This window comes from Bos grunniens, chromosome 20, assembly GCF_055505025.1.
Source record: "Bos grunniens cultivar Pamir isolate PY7600 chromosome 20, Bosgru_T2T1.0, whole genome shotgun sequence".
Taxonomy (NCBI): domain Eukaryota; kingdom Metazoa; phylum Chordata; class Mammalia; order Artiodactyla; family Bovidae; genus Bos; species Bos grunniens.
Window position 1 is genome coordinate 27,912,944 of NC_141184.1, and position 24,903 is coordinate 27,937,846.

Here is a 24,903-nt window from a genome sequence, read left to right on the forward strand (position 1 = left end):
CAACAGTTAGAACCCTGTATGGTACAAGTGAATGGTTTAAGATTGAGAAAGCAGTATGACAGGGCTGTTTGCTGTCACCCTGTTTGTTTAATCTATATGCTGAGCATATGAGGTACCATTTCACGCCAGTCAGAATGGCTGCGATCCAAAAGTCTACAAGCAATAAATGCTGGAGAGGGTGTGGAGAAAAGGGAACCCTCTTACACTGTTGGTGAGAATACAAACTAGTACAGCCACTATGGAGAACAGTGTGGAGATTCCTTAAAAAACTGGAAATAGAACTGCCTTATGATCCAGCAATCCTACTGCTGGGCATACACACTGAGGAAACCAGAATTGAAAGAGACACATGTACCCCAATGTTCATCGCAGCACTGTTTATAATAGCCAGGACATGGAAGCAACCTAGATGTCCATCAGCAGATGGATGGATAAGAAAGCTATGGTACATATACACAATGGAGTATTACTCAGCCATTAAAAAGAATACATTTGAATCAGTTCTAACGAGGTGGATGAAACTGGAGCCTATTATACAGAGTGAAGTAAGCCAGAAAGAAAAACACCAATACAGTATACTAATGCATATATATGGAATTCATAAAGATGATGATAACCCTGTATATGAGGCAGCAAAAGAGACACTGATGTATAGAACAGTCTTTTGGACTCTATGGGAGAGGAAGACGGTGGGATGATTTGGGAGAATGGCATTGAAACATGTATAATATCATATATGAAACGAGTTGCCAGTCCAGGTTCGATGCATGATACTGGATGCTTGGGGCTGGTGCACTGGGACGACCCAGAGGGATGGTATGGGGAGGGAGGAGGGAGGAGGGTTCAGGATGGGGAACACATGTATACCTGTGGTGGATTCATTTTTATATTCGGCAAAACCAATACAATATTGTAAAGTTAAAAAATAAAATAAAATTTAAAAAAAAATGTGAAAGAAGAGAGTAGAAACGTCAGGCTGGATGAGTTCCAAGCTGGAATCAAGATAGATGCAAGAAACATCAACAACCTCAGATATGCAGATGACACAACTCTAATAGCAGAAAGTGAAGAGGAACTAAAGAGCTTCTTGATGAGGGTGAAGGAGGAGAGTGAAAGAGCTAGCTTAAAACTAAATATTAAAAAAAAAAAAAAAAGACAAAAAACTAAGATCATGGCATCCAGCCCCATTATTTCATGGCAAATAGGAGGGGAAAAGATAGTGACAGATTTCCTTTCTTGGGCTCTAAAATCACTGTGGCTGGTGACTGCAGCCATAAAAATCAGAAGATGATTGCTTCTTGGCATGTAAGCTATGACAAACCTAGACAGTGCTGGAGAAGACTCCTGAGAGTCCCTTGGACAGCAAGGAGATCAAACCAGTCCATCTTAAGGGAAATCAACCCTGAATACTCATTGGAAGGACTGATGCTCCAGTATTGGAAGCTCCTGTATTTTGGTCAACTGATGTGAACAGCTGACTCATTGGAAAAGACCCAGATGCTGGGAAAGATTGATGGCAGAAGGAGAAGAGGGTGTCAGAGGATGAGACGGCTGGAAGGGATCACTGATGTCATGAACATGAACCTAGGAAAACTTTGGGAGATGATGAGGGACAGAGAGGCCTGGTGTGTTACAGTTGCAAAGAGTCGGACACTACTGGGTGACTGAAAAACAACATTTAAATAAACAGATTTTGAATAAAGCAAATCACCTCACTCCCCATAATGATAGCGGGCTTCATATAATTAACTATTCAAAAGGTTTAAGAGCTAAGATGCTAAGACTGATGTTTCCAAAGAAGGGATCCTGGGATTCTGTCTCCATACTGCAATTTAGACATTCTTCCTGAATCTCCAGTCTCCAGACTCAAGACTACGACAGAGATTTTTGCTGGAATTTCCAGTCTGCTGGCCTGCCCTGCAAATTCTGGACTTGTTAGTCCCCACAACTGCATGAGTCAATTGCTTAAAAGAAAGAAAAATCTCTGAAATGAACTCCTTAAACATCTCTCTCCCTCTTTTCTCCTTTCTGCTCTGCCAACACACTCTGTCTATTTTCTTCCATTCTGTCTCTCTTTCTTTACTTAACTATCTTCCCTATCGGTTCTTTTTTCTAGAAAACCTAATTAATAGAAATCAAAAAACAATACTGGGAACAAAAATATAAAATGGGCACCAGAGGAAACAAGACTGCTACAGTTGCATCACACAATAAAAATGGGCTAACTCCCAGCTCCTGCTGTTGCTGCTGCTAAGTTGCTTTAGTCACGTCCAACTCTGTGCGACCCCATAGACGGCAGCCCACCAGGCTCCCCCGTCCCTGGGATTTTCCAGGCAAGAACACTGGAGTGGGTTGCCATTTCCTTCTCCAATGCATGAAAGTGAAAAGTGAAAGTGAAATGCACAGTTGTGCCTGACTCTTAGTGATCCCATGGACTGCAGCCCACCAGAGTACTGGAGTGGGGTGCCATTGCCTTCTCTGAACTCCCAGCTATATAAACATAAAACTTCACACTAAAAGCCTATTTACCTCAGCAACTTTTCCCAATATGGTAAGTCTGACATGAAACAAGAATTACAAGAAATAGTAGAAGACAATGAAAACCATAGTTTGAAGAGACAAACCAGGAACAGAACCAAACTCAGAACTGGCAGACATTCTGAAGTTACCAGATGAGAAAATTTAAAATAACTCTGCTTGATACATGCAGAGCTATAATTTAAAAAGTGCACTGTATTCAACAACAGATGTAAATAGAGATATGGAAACTTAAAAAGAAACGCTAGAAATCAAAATCACTGAAGAAGAAAGACTGCCTTTCATGAGTTCATCAGTAGACTGGGTATAGCTAAGGAAAGAATCACTGAGCTTGAAGATATGTTAATATAAACTTTCCAAACTGAAATACATGGATAAAAAAATAATATGAAAAAGGACTGAACAAGATATCTAAGAACTGTTTGTACAATGACAACAGGTGTAATACAGAGGTACCAGGAACCCATAAAGAGAAGGAAAAAAAGAGCAGAAGCAATTTTTGAGGTGAAAGCAGCTAAGAATTTTTCAAAAATCATGACAGACACCAAACCACAGATCAAGGACCCAGAGGACTGCAAAGGATAAATAACAAAAAAAGAAGTTTCACCTAGGCATGTCACATTCAAACTACAGAAAACAAAACAAAAGATCTTGAAGCATGCACACAGAAGAACACCTTATCTATGAAGAAAAGGTAGAAGATTCATAGCAGACTTCTTGTCATTGACAATACAGCAAAAACAGTAAAGTGAAATATTTAAAATGTTGAAATAAAGGAATCACCAACCTAGAATTCTTTATTAAGGAAAATTGTTCAAATATAAAGGGGAAGTCAAGATATTCTCAAATGAATAAAATTGAGGAATTTTTCACCAGTAGATCTGCCTTTTTAAAACTTTAAAAAGTGTTTAAAGTTTAGAGAAATAAAATGATGCAGGTCAGAAACTGAGATCTACATAAAGAAATGAAAGTCATTTAAGAGGGAATACATACAGGTAAAGTAAAACCTTTTATTTTTCTTTTTCATACTTGATTTAATATATAATGTTCAAATTGACAACAGCAACAATATATTGGGTGATTATAGCTTATTAGTAAGTGAAATGAGTGACAACAATGTGAGAAGGGCTGAATTCTCAATATTCTGTTATAAGGAACTTGCACTGCTCATAAAAAAAAATACAGACCTTTTTGAAAATGGACTTAGTTGTAAATATGTGTTGCCATCCTTAGGAAATCACTAAAATAATTTTAAAAAGTGTAATTGATTTGTTAAAAAGAGAGAGAAGACAGAATCATATAAAATGCTCAATGAAACCAGATAAGGCAGAAAAAGGGTGACAGATTTTAAAAGTTAAGAAGCACAAGGATAAAAACAGAACAAAAAGGGGAGAGATTAATCCAACTATATACATAATCACTTTAAATGTGAATAGATTCAATGCAACTAAGGAAGAAATAGGAAATGACAGAGGAGATAAAACAACGACTTAAAAAAAAAAAACGACAACTATATGTTGTCTGCAAGAAAGCCATTTAAAATAGAAAAAAACATATTATAAGTAAAATTATGGAGAAAAATATACCACACTAACACTAGTGAAACGAAAGCAGGAGTTAGATATATCAATTTCAGGCAAAACAGACTTTAGACAAGAAAAATTATCAGGGATAGAGAGGAACATTACATAATAATAAAGAGGTCAGTTTTCTAAAACAACAGTCCTTAATGTATATGTGCATAACAGCAAAGTACCAAAATAAATGAGGCACAAACAGAATAGAAAGATCAAATAAACAAGTTTTAATATAGTTGAAGGCTTCAACAGATCTCTATCAATAATTGACAGATTCTGCTTTCAGAAAATCAGTGAGGATACAGCTGAACTGAACTACCAATCAACCTGATCTAATTGACATTTACAAATGCTTATCTAACAGCAGAAGAATGCAGTCCATCCTTGGGTATCTGAGGGGAACTGGTCCCAGGAGCCCTCACATATACAAACATCTGCTGACACTCAAGTCCCTCATATAAAATGGAAATGTACAATGAATAAAAACTTCAATCCAAGTTGATTAAATCCACAAATGGGAAACGCAGGAATAGGAAGAGCTGACTCTGCTTCTTAAAAACAAGCCAAATGGACCTGCCCAGTTCAAACCCATTTTATTCAAGAGTCAACTGTTTATTCCTTTCAAACTCACAGGGACATTCACCAAGGCACATCACTTTCAAGGACATAAAACAAGTTAAAAGAATTGAAATCATCCGAAGTATGCTCTCAGTACACAATGGAACTAAACTAGATATCAAAAACAGAATCCCATGGACGAAACAGTCCATGGAATTCTCCACGCTGGAATACTGGAGTTGGTAGCCTTTCCCTTCTCCAAGGGGTCTTCCCAACCCAGAGATCAAACCCAGGTCTCCCGTATTGCAGGTGGATTCTTTACCAGCTGAGCCACAAGGGAAAGCCAAGAATACTGGAGTGGGTAGCCTAGCCCTTCTCCAGTGGATCTTCCTGATTCAGGAATTGAACTGGGGCCTCCTGCATTGCAGGTGGATTCTTTACCAACTGAGCTATCAGGGAAGCCCCTAGAAGTCCCTAGAGAATCCCAGATTATTTGGAGATTAAACAACACACTTGTAAATAAAACATGGGTCAAAAAAGAAATGTCAAGAGATATTAAAAATAATTTGAACTTAATGAAAAAGAAAATAAAACTTTCAAAATTTGTGGAGTGCAGTGAAAGCAAAGTAGTGGTAAATTTGTAGCACTGAATGCATATTTTATAGAAAAAGAAAGATTAAAACCAAAAATATAAGCTTTTACCCTAGGATACTAAGAAAGAAGAACAGTATAAATCAAAAGAAAGAAGGAGTAACAAACTTCAAGCAGATATTGATGAATTTTAAAATAAGGAACAGAAATATCAATAGAGATAATGAGAAAATTAATGAAAATAAAAGATGGGTCTTTGAAAAGATTAATATAATTGATAAACCTTTGCTAGGCTAAGAAAAAATAAAGAGAAGATGTAATACCAGAAATGAAAGCAGGATTATCATTTAAGAATAGAGTATTATGCAAAACTTTATGATCATAAACTTGACAATTTAAAAGAAATGGACTAATGCTTGAAAGACACATTTTACCAAAACTGACACAAGGAGAATACAGATGTATCAAGAAGGAAATTGAAATTACCAAAACCCCTCACAAACAATACATCAAAATATTCTCATTTTTTCCCTGAATATATTACAGTTAAGATGCTTTTCAGTTTTCTAGGATGATTACTATCATAAAAGTAGTCATGAGAAATTTCCCTTATAGAATGACATATTTGATTTCAAAAAAATTAATCAATGATGTGATAGCTAAGAGATGTGCTACAAATGGAAAAATCTCATATTTTTGCCCTCAGCACATCTGCATTTTAGCAAAAGCTACCATGAATTTCAATAAATCTTACATGTCATGTACCATGCTAAATGTAATGTACATATTTTCTATAATAGAGCTATTCTTTAATGTAATTATTTCCCTCATCTCACACAGGAAACACCTGAGTTTTATGAAGATAGAAAACATTGTCTCATACCACAGTAAGTAGCAAAAAATCGAATCAAACAGAGCAAGAATCTACTTTACCATTTTTAAAATGATTTCTTTCATTTTCATCCTCTGTTCACCAATAACACATTTAGAAACAACTGAAGTGTATTTGCTGATTATCTTGGTCATATAGAGTAGGTAGGCTTGATAGAGCCCTGAAATACAGCAAGTACAAGTACAATTATTATATGTACACTTCACGGTTCAGAGATTATAGATATATTTTTATACTTTGAATACTTGAAAAATTCTATTAAGGTCACTGGCTAGTCCTAAAGGGGAAACCCAAATTAAAGGAAGTGTTTGACTATTTCTTGTCTATTCACTAGAATGAAGTTCTAAGAGGGCAGGGAGTTTGTTTTAGTAAGAGATCTATTCCTAATCCCTAGAAAAGTGCCTGACATGAAGATACAGTGTTGAAAATTATCAATATTTGTGGGGAAGTGTTAACTTAATGTATAATCATTTTTCAATGTAATGCTACCAGATTTGCTTCTATTTGTATAGATGAACAAAACCAGAGCAGTAAAATACTGCTTTCATAGAGCTCAAATTTTAGTAACTTATAGTCATTTCTTCTCATTTATTCAAGGAGGCTTTCAATTTGTTCATTTAAAATGATGTTTTAATGGAATTGGTTAATCTCAATAAAGTATAGTCTTAATAATTATGTTGCACTCTTAAGACTACCTCCTAAGAATATGCTCTTAAGAATGGCTTCTCCATTTTGTAGTTGTGAATATCTTCACAAGAAAAGAGTATTTAATAGATATATTAATGTCTGTTGGTATAAACTGAATGAAATGTGAAGTACAAAATCATGTACAAAGCTCTTTTAGGAACTAAAAATTTGTTTCCTTTTTGGTTTTATACATCTAGGAAAGTTAATTTTCTGTTCTTACTGAAGTGCTAAGTGAAACTGTGGTTATAAATGAATTTAATTTCATAAGCCAAATGAACCTGCAATTTTTGTTCAAGTAAAAATATGGTACATAATACACATGCAATTAAAAGTCAAATCACAAAGCGTACATATTATTGGTTCTATATCTAAATATATATGTGTATAATATTTGTATCATACAAAATAACAATCCAGAGGTAAAGTGCACTTATAGGCAGAATTATGTTTCTCCAAAATTCACAAATGGACTTCCTAATACTCAATGTGCCTGCATTTGGAACCAGGGGCTTTGTGGAGGTAATTAAGATTAAATGAGGTTGTAAGGATGGGGCCCTAACCCAGTAAGACCAGTGTTCTTATGAGAAGAGAAACCAGATAAAAAGTCATATGAAGACACAGAAGGCAGGAAACCAAGGAAAGAGAGCCCGGGGAGAGACCAAACCTTCCAACAACACCTGGATTTCTAGCCTCCAGGACTGGCAGAAAATAAACTGTCATTTAAGTCATCCACTCTGTGGCATTCTGTGACATCCCTAGATGACTAATACAATTGCCTAAACTCTAAGAGCACAAGAAAGAAATCCCCTAAGCAAAACTCGATAGAGTGTGTGTTAATAGAAAGCTTTTTTCAGATATTTAGTAGTTTTATGGTTTGTGCATGTGTGTGTGTGTGTGCATGTTTGAAAATACATGTCATGCTATAGAGACCAAGCAACTTAAGCAATATGTATGATTTTTTTGTTTTTGTATATTGATGAACAGAAATGATTTTACAGGTGTTAAACACAAATGAGCCAAAGATTTCCCCTTATTGTGGCCCCCTATGTTTTTACTCCTTCAGAGCAGTCCAGAACTGTTAGCTCAGGAGCCTACTGGAGTGAAAAATTCTTACACATGCAATTACTTTAAATATAGCCTCAACAGGCATATTTTCTTGTCATTTAGAAGCCAGCTTTCCTTGCATACCCCAAGAAACCGCCCTAGCTATAAGATAAATTGTGGACCATTCAAAACCCCAATCCCTTGCTGGCTTTGAAAGTGCTCTGACCCAGAAACCTCTGTCTGGCACTGTTATTGTGCCAGGTCACTACATGGTATGACTTTTCCATAATTGTTCCTCTTAATATAAATAGAATATTTCACAAGGAACTTTCTTATTATATGAAGAGATTTTCCTGTCCAGATTAGTAAATTTTAATCATAAATCATTTATGAGATTGTTCTAATAATCACTGGAAAAAGTTGATCAAATACATACAGATTACATGAGTTTAAAGTCATTAAATTTATCATATAAAGGAAGATGATTCTAGGACAATTTATAAAAGCCTATGTTTTCCTCCTATATGCTTTCCTTTTGTGATCATGCTTACTATTTTCTACTTTGCAGTTTCGAGGGTACTGAATAAACTGGTTTATTTTATTCTTCAATTTTTATCAAAACTTATTATGTCTATATACCTATAACATATAAAAAAAAACATCAAAACTAAAAGGTATAAAGTTTCTCATGTTAAATCACTTTGAAAATGAGAAGCAATGCAAAAGACACATGCATTCCAAGTTGTGTCAGTACCTTCTATCCAGGAATTTGTTCAACTTTCTTTCAATTAACAGAAATATATGTGTTAAAGAGTTAACAGCAGTTAACACTGCTGTGGAGAAGGCAATGGCACCCCACTCTAGTACTCTTGCCTGGAAAATCCCATGGATGGGGGAGCCTTGTGGGCTGCAGTCCATGGGGTCCCTAAGAGTCTGACACGACTGAGCGACTTCACTTTCACTTTTCACTTTCATGCACTGGAGAAGAAAATGGCAACCCACTCCAGTGTTCTTGCCTGGAGAATCCCAGGGACGGGGGAGCCTGGTGGGCTGGCGTCTATGGGGTCGCACAGAGTCGGACACGACTGAAGTGACTTAGCAGCAGCAACACTGCTGTATGATGTATAGGAAAGTTATTGACAGTAAATCCTAAGAGTTCTTATCATAATGAGAATTTTTCTTTTTCCTTTTATTTATTTTCATTCCAGATATATGATATGCTGGATGTCAGCTGAACCCATTGTGATAATCATTTCACAATGATTAACTTACACAGTAATATGTCAATTAGTTCTCAATAAAAGTAGAGAAAAAGTGGTTTTAAAAATTTACTGAAGTGAAATTTACTAATGTGAAAATAAAACACCAAAAAGAAAAGCTTCCACATAGCAATATGAATTTTCTTTTTGCTCCCTCACTTCAAATAATTAAGCCTTTGAAGAGAAAATTTATAAACAACTTAAGTGTGTTTAAAAACATAGAACTCTTTTGTTAGAAAGCTCTTTATGCTATCTTTTCATCATGTTCAGATTGAAAAAGTCAATAGTTAAAGATTAGATAATTAGGAAGCTAAAAATCTCCAAATTTTAGAGCTTTTACTTAGTTGTGGTGCTTAAAGTTTGCAAACAATAAGATGCTGAAATGTACCACTAACAAGTAAAGGAACAATTCACGTGACCTCAAATTTGGTGATTCATTTTTAGACACAGTATCAAAAGTACTTCCACAAAAGAAAAACCTGGTTAATTGGATTTTTTTTAAATAAAAATTTATAAGCTGTGAAGGAAAGTTTTAAGGGAATAGAAAGACAAGCCATGGATTGAGATAAAGTATCCAGAAAACACACATCTGATAAAGGTCCTATATGCAAAATACAGAAAAACATTTTAAAACTCAACAGTAAAAAATACTTAGTGCTCAAAGTATCTAGATATCTCACCAAAGAAGACAAGCAGATAGCAAATAAACATGAATATACCAAAAATTATATGTCATTAGGGAACTGCAAATGAAAGAAAGCCACATCACTACACAACCATTAGAAAGACTTAAATCAAAAATGTTAACAATACCAATTGCTGACGTGGGTGCAGAGCAACAGAACTCTCATTCACTGACAGTGAGTATGCAAAACGATTAAGCCATTTTGAAAGACAGAAAATTCTTACAGAGATAAAAATACTCTTACCATACAACCCAGCTCTTGTGCTCTTAGGTATTTGCTTAACTTATCTGAAAACATATTCACAAAATCCCTATAGATCTCAGGTTTTTGCTGTACATGAAAGAAGCTTAGAAGTTACCACTCTGTCCTAACAACAAATAAAACTCTGAACAGACTGGAAAATCAACAACTCTTCTTGAATTCATAAGAGCGGGGAGGACACAGTTCAAACTGCTATCTCCAAGACTGAAGAGTCAGATAGATACACACTGGGAGTCACGACTCACCTGAGCTGTCTTATGCACAGAAACTGGCAAGAGAACCAGCTGCAGTAGGAAACACCAAACTGGAACTGACGAATTGCTGGAGGCTCAGTGTGGACAATTCTGACATTTAAAAACTCCAGGGGAACCCAGTCATGGTGGGGGAGCTCCCACAGGTTAGTGAGTTTTACTTCCAGGAGCTCATGCAGTTTCTCACTTTAAGTACTAGAGAAAGATCCCCCTGTGCTTTCAGCAGCAACAGGAGAAGAGGAACCATTTTGAAGTGCGTCAGAGCATGCTCTTATTCTTCTTAATAAAGTCTGCCCACAGGAGAAATTAGTTAACCAGAGTCTAATTGGCTGGGGTATTAGCAGAGCCTAGCTCACCTGGGAGAAGGGAAATACCCAACTCTAATCAGCTGTAGCCTTCCACATAGGAAAGGGGAAATATACAACTCTAGCCCACTCCAGCCATCTTCATTGGAAAGATAGGTGAAGTTCACAATCCAGAGGCACTGTCCCACTATACAACTGAGAGCTAATTACAGGTGGGATCTCTGGGTTGGGAAGATCCCCTGGAGAAGGAAATGGCAACCCACTCCAATATTCTTGCCTGGAAAATCCCATGGACGGAGGACCCTGGCAGGCTGCAGTCTACTGGGTCGCACAGAGTTGAACATGATTGAAGCGATTTAGCACAGCACAGTACAGAATTATAGAGCACTTCCCCTCGCCCCACATCTTACCACCACATTACTGATGACCTATTTATAGCAGTTCTTTGTTCAAATCTGGCTGTCGAGAAAAATTACAAGGCATACTAAAAGGTAAAGGAAATACAAGAGATAGAAGGAGCCACACATAGCAAGGACTGGGAATAATCACACCAGAATTACAAAAGAGCTATATTTAATATGCTAAGAGTACTAATGGATAGATTAGACAGTATCCAAAAACAGATGGAGAATGTGGGCAGTGAGACGGAAATCCTAAGGAAAACAAAACAAAACAAACAAACAAAAATACTAGAAATCCAAAACACTGCAACAGAGATGGGAAGAATTCCTTCAATGGGATAATCAATAGCCTACACAGGACAGAAGAAAGCATGTCTCATATCAAAGGTCTGTGGCACAACTACAAAAGGTGTAACATCCACGTATAAGAATACCAGAAGGAGAAGAAAGAAAGTAGCAGAAGACATATTTGAAACAATAACAACTGAGAATTTCCCCCAAATTCACATCAGTCACTGGATCACAGATCCAGGAAGCTCAGAGAACATCCAGCAGAATAGACATCAAAAAATCACATGTAGGCACTTCATTTTCAAACTATAGACAATCAAAGATAAAGAAAAAAGCCTAAAAAACACCTTCATGCAAATGCTTATAGCAGCTTTATTCATAATTGTTAAAAATCAGAAGCAACCGAGATCTCCATTAATAGGTATAGGTAAACAATGTGGTATATCTCAACAAGAGATGTTATTCCACAAAAAATAAATGAGGTACCAAACATGAAAAGATATGGGTAAATTACAAATGCATATTGATAAGTGAAAGAAGCCAGTCTTAATAGGATACATGATGGAAAACTGTATGACATTCTGGAAAAGGCAAAACTGTAGAGATGATTTAAAAAGTCAGTGGTTGCCAGGTATTTGGGGACCAAAATGTATTAAACGATGAAGTATAGAGATGAAGTACAGAGGATTGTTCAGGGTAGTGAAACTATCTTATATGATACTGTAGTACACTGTACCAGAGAAGGCAATGGCACCCCACTCCAAGACTCTTGCCTGGAAAATCCCATGGACAGAGGAGCCTGGTAGGCTGCAGTCCATGGGGTCGATAAGGGTTGGGCACGACTGAGTGACTTCACTTTCACTTTTCACTTTTATGTATTGGAGAAGGAAATGGCAACCACTCCAGTGTTCTTGCCTGGAGAATCCCAGGGACGGGGTCGCACAGAGTTGGACACGACTGAAGCGACTTAGCAGCAGCAGCAGCAGTATACTGTATCACCACTATGATACCATAGTTGTGGATACTTGATACTGTGTATCTGTGAAAACTCAAATTTACAGCACAAAAAAATATTAATCACTTAGTCATATCCAACTCTTTGCAACCCCATGAACTGTAGCTCACCAGACTCTTCTGTCCATGGAATTATCCAACCTACTGGAGTGGGTTGCCATTCCCTTCTCCAGAGGATCTTCCTGACCAAGGAATGGAACCCAGATCTCCTGCATTGTAGGGAGATTCTTTACCACCTGAGCCTCCAGGGAAGCCCTTAAGCACAAAAAGTGAACCTTAAATATATGTAATTTTAAAAAATAATTTAGATATTCAGGAGAATACCCCAATAGAACAAAGAATGTGACAAAATATCTAATTGTATTACAAGTACTATATGAAACAATGGGCTTCCCTGGTGGCTCAGATGGTAAAGAATCTGCCTTCAATGCGGGAGACCCAGGTTCGATCGCTGGATTGGGAATTTCCCATGGAGAAGGGAACGGCAACCCACTCCAGTATTCTTGTCTGGAGAATCCCATGGACAGAGGAGCCTGGTGGGCTACAGTCCATGGGGCTGCAAAGAGTTGGACACGACTGAGTGACTGGTACTTTCACTTTCTTTCACATGAACAATTTCGCTTACTAAGTTTGGGAGAAAATGGTGTTGACCTAAGTAACTTTGGAACTGAGTGGAGACCATAAAATGAAAGCCAAAAGAAACTACATAAAAAGCAACATAATAAATTAATGAATAGATATTTCCTATGAAAAAATAACTCAGATAATATATTTGGTTGAATTAAAGTATAATATCATTGATATTCCTCATCTCTGACTCAAGGAAACTGAATGACTCACCTTGGATCGCCATATCTGTTGTCTTTGAAACCACTGTCTCAAGCAGATGTTTAAGGCTTTTCTTAAGACTTTACATACACTCATCCCAGGAACAAATTTACCTAAAAAGAAATTTGAAAAATGTATTAAAGCCGTGTAGGATCTTTACTTTGGTGCTGCCTGTACTCGGCACCCCACTCCAGTACTCTTGCCTGGAAAATCCATGGGCTGAGGAGCCTGGTAGGCTGCAGTCCACAGGGTCCTGAAGAGTCAGACACGACTGAGCGAGTTCACTTTCACTTTTTACTTTCATGCATTGGAAAAGGAAATGGCAACCCACTCCAGTGTTCTTGCCTGGAGAGTCCCAGGGACAGAGGAGCCTAATGGGCTGCCATCTATGGGGTTGCACAGAGTCGGACCCAACTGAAGCGACTTAGCAGCAGCAGCAGTTCTCAAGTTGCAGACTCTTAAGACTCAAAATGTATACTTATCACAGCTGACAGGTTCAAGCAGATGTGTTGGATGCCGAAGCTCAGAGCAGAGACAAGTTGAAGAACCCTGCAGAGATTTCTTGGAACTCAGCTCCTCTTCATTAAAACCAATGGCAAATGTAAAGTAAACAGGAGGTGACAAAGGGTGCAAAGACATTCATTGTGTATGTTTTCCCTGGTGTGTGCTGATTGCCTGGAGTCCCTTCTCTCCGTCATCTATTCCCCAACACAGCATGAGTTAGAAATTTTATCAATAAGTTTTTTCACTCTCAATGTTTGGCCTGTTCTAATAGACTGTTAAATACAGTTTTTAGGTTCACAGCTAGTCATCATTTGTCTGTACCCATGGCAAGGAATGTGGAATAAGCTGCTCTCAGCATTTTTTTGCACACTAAAGTAAGATGACAAACGCTGTGTATCAGAATGATCAAGCATATACAATTCAGACACCCAACTGGCATGCTGTAGATATTTGGATTTTATTTTTAAAACGTTAATAATAAAGGGTTGTAAGTTCAGTATTATAGTCAGGCATACATTATAATGAAATGAGCTACATGAATTAACAATATGCACAATGCAACTTATTCTTTGATCCTGATTTTTAGAATTCATGTTATGCTTATTGATTTATGCAATTAGAGTTTTAGAGTTTTTCTATTTGAATACAGTCAAAAACATAGCTATAATAAAAAGCACTATGTTTTATAATTGGGACAAACTCTCTCAATAGGTAGAGGGAAAGAATCTGACTGAGTCATCTTTTATTTTCTTATATGCATATAAGAAAATAATTTTATTTTTACATGCCTCCATATTAAAATTAGCTTTATATAAAATATTCCTGTAATCCCTAATTTTCATGCTGGGTCAAGATTTAAATAGAAGTTATAAGAATGGCACTAATAAAGATTTATGATACTCCAGAAAACATCAATTTGGTCTGTGAGTTAAGAGAGCCTATGGCTTCAGAAAGACATACTAGATTTCCAAAATTCTTCAGCATTATAAAATAGGCATCATAATCCCTAATTGCAATGCAGATGAAGTCTGCCAATACCCTATAACATATAACCCCTTTAATCACTGCTTCAGATATGTATTGGTAAATTACAAATTATAATTAATGAAAATAAAAATTACACAATTATTAATCAAATAGTGTACTATCAAGTAGGATGGATTAAATTATACTGTGATAATTTACAATCACAAAATCCCACTGGCTTAACACAGTCACAATTTATTTCTTGCCAATTAAACATATCTATTGTGGCACCCCCCTCCAGTACTCTTGTCTGGAAAATCCATGGGTGGAGGAGCCTGGTAGGCTGCAGTCCACGGGGTCCTGAAGAGTCGGACATGACTGAGCGAGTTCACTTTCACTTTTTACTTTCATGCATTGGAGAAGGAAATGGCACCCCACTCCATTGTTCTTGCCTGTAGAATCCCATGGACGGGGGAGCCTGGTGGGCTGCAGTCCATGGGGTCGCTAAAGTCGGACACGACTGAGCGACTTCCCTTTCACTTATCACTTTCATGCATTGGAGAAGGAAATGGCAACCCACTCCAGTGTTCTTGCCTGGAGAATCCCAGGGATGGGGGAGCCTGGTGGGCTGCCGTCTATGGGGTTGCACAGAGTCGGACATGACTGAAGCGACTTAGCAGCAGCAGCAGCAGCGTTGCGGTACTGCAAGGACTTTCTGCTTGTAATTGTCTCTCAGGATTCTAGGGTGTGGGACTTCCCTCGTGGTCTGGCGGTTAAGTATCCACCTTCCAATGCAGAGGACAGGGTTTGATCCCTGGTTGGAGAACTAAGATCCCACATGCTACAGAGCAACTAAGCCCATGCGCTGCAACTACTGAATTCAAGCGTCTCAACCAGACAGTCCGTGTGGTACAACTACAGAGCCCACGAGCTCTGGAGCCCACAAGCCACAGCTAGAGAGAGACCCCAGCATCATAATTAAGACCCAGTGCAGCTAAAAATAGAAACAAATGAATAATAATTAAAAAAGGAAGGAATCTAAGGTAATAGAGACTCATTCTAGACACATAATTCTGCAACCATTTCAGTAGGGAAACGGCTAGATGGAAAGTTGCACCTGGATTCCAAAATTCCCAATATAAATACTCTGTTGATATTTCACCTGCCAAAGCAAGTCACATGGCAATTCTAATTCAAAGAAAATGGAGAAGGAATAAACCTGGGATGAATCTAACACCAATCACAATCGCCCAAAGCTTTTCACAGGCATACCTGTGTTAAATTTACTCTAGTCATTAGCTTCAGCTGAGTGTCAAAAGGAACGCTGAGCTCCTGGAAATCAAACTGCTGCTGCTGCTGCTGTTGCTAAGTCCCTTCAGTCGTGTCCGACTCTGAGTGACCCCATAGACGGCAGCCCACCAGGCTCCCCGGTCCCTGGGATTCTCCAGGCAAGAACAATGGAGTGGGTTGCCATTTCCTTCTCCAACGCATGAAAGTGAAAAGTGAAAGTGAAGTCGCTCAGTCCTGTCCGACTCTTAGCGACCCCATGGACTGCAGCCTACCAGGCTCCTCCGTCCATGGGATTCTCCAGGCAAGAGTACTGGAGTGGGGTGCCACTGCCTTCTCCAGGAAATCAAACTACTACATGGTAAAGATTAAGATCAGCAAAATTACCCAGGGCTAGCCCATGACTGTTCTTGTCAATAAAGTTTTATTGGAATCAGCTATGCCCATTCCTTTATGTATTGTTTATGGATGCTTTTATATAACAGAAGAGTTATGTAGTTTCAACAAACACTGTATGGCCTGCAAAGTCTAAAATATTTACTCTTTGAAGTTTTAAAGAAAACTTTGCTGGTTACTGGTGTCAGTGCATACATACACACATCCTACATGACAGGTGGTGAAGATTTTATTTTTGTTTCATCCTTTTTTCTTTCAGTAGTGCTTGTTTCTTATGTAATACTGTACATGTGAAAATTCAAAGAGGTCCCCACAGAAGCCTATGTTACTGATTAATGAGTATGAAAAATAGTAATCCTTATTTACCACAAGAAATTACTGAGGAAGGTTGAGTTTGCAACAGTGAAAGGATAAATAGGAAGTCATGCATGCCATTTTTTGGTAAACATACTATTTTTAAATATATGCTTGGTGTATTTTTGATTTTTTGAAAAATTATTTCATGGATAGCTAATTTTAACTTCTTTATTGGGACAAAATACACACAAAACAAAATTCACAGTTATCAAGACTTCAGTTTTGTGGTATTAAACATACCCACATTGCTGTGCACCTATCACCACCATCCTTCTCTGCTGCTGCTACTGCTAAGTCGCTTCAGTCGTGTCTGACTCTGTGCAACCCCATAGACAGCAGCCTACCAGGCTCCCCCGTCCCTGGGATTCTCCAGGCAAGAACACTGGAGTGGGTTGCCATTTCCTTCTCCAATGCATGAAAGTGAAAAGTGAAAGGGAATTCTCTCAGTGGCGTCTGACTCGTAGTGACCCCATGAACTGCAGCCTACCAGGCTCCTCCATCCATGGGATTTTCCAGGCAAGAGTACTGGAGTGGGTTGCCATTGCCTTCTCCGACCATCCTTCTCTAGAACCTCCCTATCCTCCCCAGTTGAAATTCTGTACCCATTACATACCAACTTCCCCATTTCCTCCTCTCAACAACCCTAGATAATAGTATCTGTCTCTATGAACATAATCACCCTAGGTATTCCCACACAAGTGAGATGCTACAACATTTAACTTTCTGTGACTGGCCTCCTCCTTCTAGCATAACATCTTCATGTTTCATCCATGCTGTAGCACACGCCAAAATTTCCTTATCTTTCAAGTCTGAACAATAGTCAACAGTATTTACATACTACATCCTGTTTATCCTTTCTTTCTTGGATACACACCTGGGTTGCCCCTACCTTCTGGCTACTGTTAAAAATACTGCTAGAACATACATGTACAAGCACTTGTTCAAGTCCCTACTCTCAACTCTTTTGGGTATATACCTAGGAGTAGAATTGCTGGATCACATGGCAATTTGGTGTACAATTCTGAACAATAGACACTCAGTCCTCCAGAGCTACTGCACCATTTCATATTCCCATCAGTAAAGCACAAGAGGTCCAACTTCTGCATATCTTTGCCAACACCTGCCACTGTGTTTTGTTCTGTTTCAACAACATCCATCTCAAGTGTAGGAAGTGACACACCATATTGGTCTCAGTCTGAATTTCCTTAAAGATGTGCTGCACTTGTGCTTAGTCACGCAGTCATGTCCAACTCTTCGTGACCCCATGGACTGTAGCCCACCAAGCACCTCTGTCCATGAGGATTCTCCAGGCAAGAATACTGGAGTGGGTTGCCATGCCCTCCTCCAGAGGATCTTCCCAACCCAGGGATTGAACCCAGGTCTCCCACATTGCAGGCAGATTCTTTACCATCTGAACCACCAGGAATATTTGATATTTAGCATCTTTTCATATGCTAATGGGCTACCTATCCATCCTCTCTGGAGAAATGTCCATTCAAGTCCTCTACTCTTTAACTGGATTGCCAATATTTTTATTGCTGATGTGCAGGAGATTCTATTCTGGATATCAATCCCTTATGAAGTATATGATTTTCAAATGTATGTTGTTTGGTTTAAATATATGATTTTCTCCTATTCTGTAGATTGCATTTCACTCTGCTGACAGTGTCCTTGGATATACAAAAGTTTTAAATTTTGATTAAGTCCAGCCTATCTATTTTTTTCTATTGTTACCTGAGCTTTTAGTGTCATGTCCAATCAAGCATTGTGAAATCCAATGTCATGCAATTTTGCTCCTATTTTCTTCCATGAATTTGATAGTTTTAGCTCTTACATTCAGTTCTTTGATCTATTTTCAGTTAATTTTTACATATGATATTAAGAATACAATTTTCTTTTTTAATGCCTGCAAATCATCTAGTTTCTCAAAATCATTTGTTGGAAAGATGTTTCTTTCCCTATTGAATAGTCTTGGCATCCTTGTAAGAAAATAATTGACCATATGGAAAAAGCAAGAGAGTTCCAGAAAAACATCTATTTCTGCTTTATTGACTATACCAAAGCCTTTGACTGTGTGGATCACAATAAACTATGGAAAATTCTGAAAGAGATGGGAATACCAGAGCACCTGACTTGCCTCTTGAGAAATCTGTATGCAGGTCAGGAAGCAACAGTTAGAACTGGACATGGAACAACAGACTGGTTCCAAATAGGAAAAGGAGTACATCAAGGCTGTATATTGTCACCCTGCTTATTTAACTTCTATGTAGAGTACATCATGAGAAACGCTGGACTGGAAGAAACACAAGCTGGAATCAAGATTGCCAGGAGAAATATCAATAACCTCAGATATGCAGATAACACCACCCTAATGGAAGAAAGTGAAGAGGAGCTAGAAAGCCTCTTGATGAAAGTGAAAGTGGAGAGTGAAAAAGTTGGCTTAAAGCTCAACATTCAAAAAACGAAGATCATGGCATCTGGTCCCATCACTTCATGGGAAACAGATGGGGAAGCAGTGAAACAGTGTCAGACTTTATTTTTCTGGGCTCCAAAATCACTGCAGATGGTGACTGCAGCCATGAAATTAAAAGACGCTTACTGCTTGGAAGGAAAGTTATGACCAACCTAGATAGCATATTCAAAAGCAGAGACATTACTTTGCCAACAAAGGTCCGTCTAGTCAAGGCTATGGTTTTTCCTGTGGTCATGTATGGATGTGAGAGTTGGACTGTGAAGAAGGCTGAGCGCCGAAGAATTGATGCTTTTGAACTGTGGTGTTGGAGAAGACTCTTGAGAGTCCCTTGGACTGCAAGGAGATCCAACCAGTCCATTCTGAAGGAGATCAGCCCTGGGATTTCTTTGGAAGGAATGATGCTAAAGCTGAAACTCCAGTACTTTGGCCACCTCATGCGAAGAGTTGACTCATTGGAAAAGACTCTGATGCTGGGAGGGATTGGGGACAGGAGGAGAAGGGGATGACAGAGGATGAGATGGCTGGATGGCATCACAGATTCGATGGACCATATGGAAAAAGCAAGAGAGTTGAGTGAACTCCGGGAGTTGGTGTTGGACAGGGAGGCCTGGTGTGCTGCGATTCATTGGTTCGCAAAGAGTCAGACACGACTGAGCGACTGAACTGAACTGAGGGATTATTTCTGGGATTTCTATTGTATTGCATTGATCTTCATGTCAGTATGCCTGTGTATTACCATAGCTTTACAGTAAGTTTTGAAATCAGGAAGTTATTTCATCAGCTTTATTTTCTTCCAAGATCGCTTTACTATTTGAGGTCCCTTTAATTTCCATGTTAATTTTTAGGATAGATGTTTCTGTTTCTGCTTAAAAAAGTCATTGTGATTTTAATCAGGATTGCATTGAATCTGTAGTTTGTTCTGGGTAGTGTTAACATTTTAATAATATTATGTATTCCAATCAATACACATGGAATGTTTTGCCTTTTATTCATCTTTCAAAATTTGTTTCTTTAATTTCAGGGTATAATTTTTTTCTTTTAATCAAAAATGTCTTTTTTGCTTTTTAGTTAAGTTTATTCATAAGTATTTTATTGTTTTTAATGCTATTTTAAATTTAATGATTTTCTTAATTTCTTTTTGATTGTTCATTGCTGGCATATAGAAATGCAACTAATTTTCATTTGTTGATTATGTATACTCCAACTTTGCTGAATTTATTTATTCAGTTTTTTTCTTTTATGGGAAAGGTGTAATTGCTTTGACCTCCCTGGTGTCTCAGATGGTGTCTGCGTGCAATGTGGGAGAGCTGGATTTGATCCCTGGGTCAGAAAGATCCCCTGGAGAAGGAAATGACAACCCACTCCAGTACTCTTGCCTGCAAAATCCCATGGACGGAGCAGCTCAGTAGGCTACAGTTCATGGGGTCGCAAAGAGTTGGATATGACTTTTTGCATTGGCTTTTTACATATAATTGCTTTGGTTTTATACATATATATATATATATATATGTATATAAAATGCCATCTGAGAACAGAGATAAGATTAATTCTTTCTTTTTGATTTGAACCTTTTTAATTTCTTTTTCTTGTCTTGCTCAGGTTGAGTTCCAGTATGATGTTGAATAGAAATGGTGAAAGAGAGTATTCTTGTCTTGTTCTTGATATTAGAGAAAATGTTTTCAAATTTTTTTCATTGAGTATGAATTCCCAGGTTGCTCAAGTGGTAAAGAATCCACCTACTAACACAGGAGACACAGGGAACATGGGTTTGGTCCCTGGGCCAAGAAGATACCCTGGAGTAGGAAATGACAACCCACGCCAGTATCTTTGCCTGGAAAATTCCATGGACAGAGGAGCCTGGCAGGCTACAGTCCATGGGATAGTAAAGACTCAGACATGACTGAGAATTCATGCAACAACAGTGAATTTAGCTATGAGTTTTTCATATATGGTTTTGTTTATGTTGAAGTAATTTCTTTCTGCTCCTAGTCTTTCAAGTGTTCAAGATATAATGAAATCTGTTAAATTTTGTGAAATGTTCCTTCTTAATCGAGAAGGATGTTCCTTCTCAAATAATGTGCTTTGTTTTGTTTTCTTTTAATGTAATATACTACCAATTAATTTTTACATGCTGGACCATCCTTTCATTCCAGGAATAAATCCCACTTGGTCATGGTACAAGTAAATAGAAGTTTATGGGGAAATTTAACAAATATTTTCTAATTATAAAATTTTTTGAATATTCACAAAAGAAGAAATGTCAATAAATCTTATGAATATATCATCTAGCTTTAACAAATGCATTTTAAATCTATCCTTTAATATTTGTTCTTTAAACCCAACAATTTTAAAGTTAATATGACTCTAAAAAGCAATGATGAAATAATAAAAACATTTCTTACATAAACACAATCACATTAGCACTAGTTACAAATTGAATGACTTCCTACTATTATGTAATAATAATCAATTCATAGTCAATATCCTTTATCCTCTAAAAAATATATTTTCACAGTTTTTGGCCACATTAGAATTTAAAAAACCTAGCAAAATCCTTCATGTTAACTTTTTGTTTTCAATTCCATTACAATTTTAAAGAAATGTAGGCAATTTTTCTATGGTATACTCCAAATTTTGGATTTTATTGATCACTTCCTTTTGAGGTTGTTTAATTTTTCCCCTGTTCTCCATATTTTCTGACTATGTTAGTTCGATATAAAGGTTTGAATATGTTAAACTTGAAAAATTTTGGCAACAATACTGTGTAGATAATTTTGGATGATTCAGTTGCATAACTTAAGTAAATATATCATTTGTTGGTCTCAAGTCCAGTAATTCTAATCAGGAATAAGTTTAAATTATTTAAGGCTTGAGGCCTTTACAATTTGAAGTCACTTCTTTAACAAAAACGTTACAAAATTACAAAACAAAGTAGCAAATATAAATAGAATACTAAAGAAATTACACACAAAAAAATTAAAATTCATAAAACCCAACTAATTTCCTCAATGATCATACATTGTTCTGACCCCTCCCAGGATTTGGAAGTGAAATTTGCAAATAAGGGAATATGAAGCTAAAGCCTAACTAACTTCATAGTAACCTGCTTCTGATACTGAGATTGATTATAGCATTCTAGTCATGACATAATTTCATTGTAATTCTTCCCATCAGCATTCTGCCTTAACACACTGGTACTAGCCATCATCACTGTTGCTAAATCCATTATTTCAATATAGATTGCAAAAAAAAAAATTAAATTTGATAATTTCTTCTCCATTTTTGAGATAAAATTCATTTTTAAGAACAGTGCCCTCAAAGCTATTTGATTATCTCAAATACAGTTCTGACCATAAAGATAGTAAAATATTAGTTTCTTATTGTTATCTATATTGAGAGTAATAAGTTGATGCTTAAGCAAATTCTAATGATCTTAACATTTTGATACATTACTTTTTTCTTCTTTTTATCATTTATATCTCTGTGAACTAATTTTCTACATTTAAAAAGTTTTAATCAACTGTGTAGTCATTAAAAAAAAAAGAACTATCTTATCGTTGGCTTAAAGATCCTATTCAAGCTGACTCTTGGGTCCTCTTAATATAACCCCATTAATTTTGAGTAGCCAGTTTTTCTGACATTTTAATATGTGTCAGATTCATCTTATACATTTCCTGCCTCAAACACAGAACCAGTTATTGCTTCCAGGCAAAGGCCTGGCCCCCTTAATTGGGTAAATTGTATTAAAGACAACAATGTTGGCATTGGGACAGATATTATATTATTGCAAAAAGTGGTATCTCCTGCTTCTTTACAAAAATTACATTTCAAATTACATCACACCAGACCAAGTAAAGTGATTGTATACAGGCTACTCTGATATCACTGTATTAGTAAATACAGTTGGGTATATTTTTCTTTTGACTCTCACAAACCTTGCATTTCTAACCAGACACCCAACTCACTGTTTTCATTTTTAAGAGCCAAGGATTAATACATTGTTCTAAAAACTGATACAGATATCGTCTATAATAGGGTTACAGATAAATACCTTCTGAGTTTACTAAATATAGACAAATATATCTGGTGATATATACAAATTATGTGTGTCTCTAGTATTTAATATGCACTTTACTTATAGCTGAATAAATAGGTATCATTATCATGGTTCAGCTTCAAGTTACTATTTTCTTACTTGTAATGACAAGTGCTATAACAAAAGAGAGTTAAGGATATTTCTGCACATAAAACCTGTCACATTTTTCGAAAACTCTTCCCCTTCAGGGCTGTCTTATTTAGAGTATACTGGTATCAATTATCAAATGAGTTCCTCAATTATCAATTTGGAGAAACGTAAATTTTACTCTCAGTTGGTAAAAATAAAAAAGCATTGACATAAATAATCATTGCTCAGAATGCATTCAGTATTCCCCACCCTTCACTTAATACCCATGCCTATTATTCAACAAGTAAGTTGACTGTCATGGGACCTGTGGTGCTGGTATTGATGCACTGCTTCCATTCCATATACAGTAATTACTTCTACTTAAAATCTGTGGCATTGGACAGTGAGTGCCTGTCATGTCTGTCATCTAGCTTGCCCCTTAATTGGAAAAAATGATGGATCGATGGATAGACAGGAGGCAGGAAGATGGACAGAAAGATGGAAAGCAGGATATAAAAACAGCAGTGCACAGATTAAAATATATGTTAAGCTTTGCAAACACTGCAAGAGGCCAGACAGCTTGAAAGATGCTTATGTTCAGTTTACAGATTTATGACTTGCTCTCTCCAATATTCATGAACATGGAGAGTATTTGCCTAAGGCATGATACAGTGACAAAGCATTAAAATCGACAATAATTGCCTAACACAATGAACAACATAATTATAGACTGCTGGCCATTTTATCCATTGAATTCAAGATACATTTACTACTCTTAAATATATCTGCATGTACATAAATGCATTCATCTGAAGCAGAGGTCAGTTGCCTACAAGATTTTAAAATCTTTTTATCTCTTAACTAATGTTGTTTTTTCCCCCTTTCATTTTGTTTACAGCATGTAAATTGCAGTTTTACTTAATTCAACAGATCCTTGACTAATTGGCTGTCAGTTCCATTGTGAATGTTATATTCAATAAGCTACAATTATAAATCTCTAAAACTCCTCTTATTATTGAAAAAAAGGTGAACACAAACAAAATAACATTATATTTTACATTTAACCAAGATTATTGGTTCTTTGCAGCAAGGTTTTCCGATGATAAAAACAACCAATGCCATTTTATTTATCTTCAAATATTTTTTACAGAGCAGAGGAAATAATGTTCTTTTGTTCTGCTGGCTAGTTTTTATACAGTTGTGTAAACATAGTGTACTTTTAAATTTAAAAATTTAAAAGGAAAAGAAGGAAAAATTCATATTGAGTATCAGTTGCTTTTTCAATAGACTGAATTTTTCTCCAGTCCACAGACAAACTTTTTGAAGAAACTATCTGCATCTATTCCGCCCCCACCCCCTGCCGCACCCCACCAAAGGATCACCTAAACACTATTCAACTAATTAACTGCAGTCTGGTGTCACTCCTCCTGTTCTATCAAAAGGGGTTTTGGGAGGACCCCAACAAAGTTCATGTTGCCAAATCTAAGGGTCACTTCACCATCAGTATCTTACTGGAAATTTCAGTACTTGACTTTTCTCAAGCCCCACTTTGGTTTCCAGTTCATCACAAAC

General features: G+C 37.0%; 1 protein-coding gene across 48 annotated transcripts in view; it reads right to left on the reverse strand.

The window, feature by feature from the left end:
- LOC147350176 (uncharacterized) overlaps positions 1 to 13,655 on the reverse strand; it is a 97,076-nt gene extending 83,421 nt beyond the window's left edge. For 11 of the 48 annotated variants that reach the window (XR_015149215.1, XR_015149218.1, XR_015149200.1 and 8 more), the window contains exons 1-2: positions 10,339 to 10,636; positions 6,198 to 6,316 (exon numbers count right to left, since the gene is read on the reverse strand). Coding sequence is in view for 5 of the 48 variants with exons in the window: in XM_086362526.1 (XP_086218652.1) it covers positions 13,196 to 13,296; positions 13,387 to 13,399 (114 nt within the window). In the remaining 43 variants the exon portion in view is untranslated. Of the gene's footprint in view, positions 1 to 6,197; positions 6,317 to 10,338; positions 10,713 to 11,703; positions 12,390 to 13,195; positions 13,297 to 13,386 lie in introns of those variants that run through there. The other 37 variants (XR_015149206.1, XR_015149223.1, XR_015149204.1 and 34 more) reach the window with 16 other exon arrangements.
- Positions 13,656 to 24,903: the final 11,248 nt, after the last annotated feature.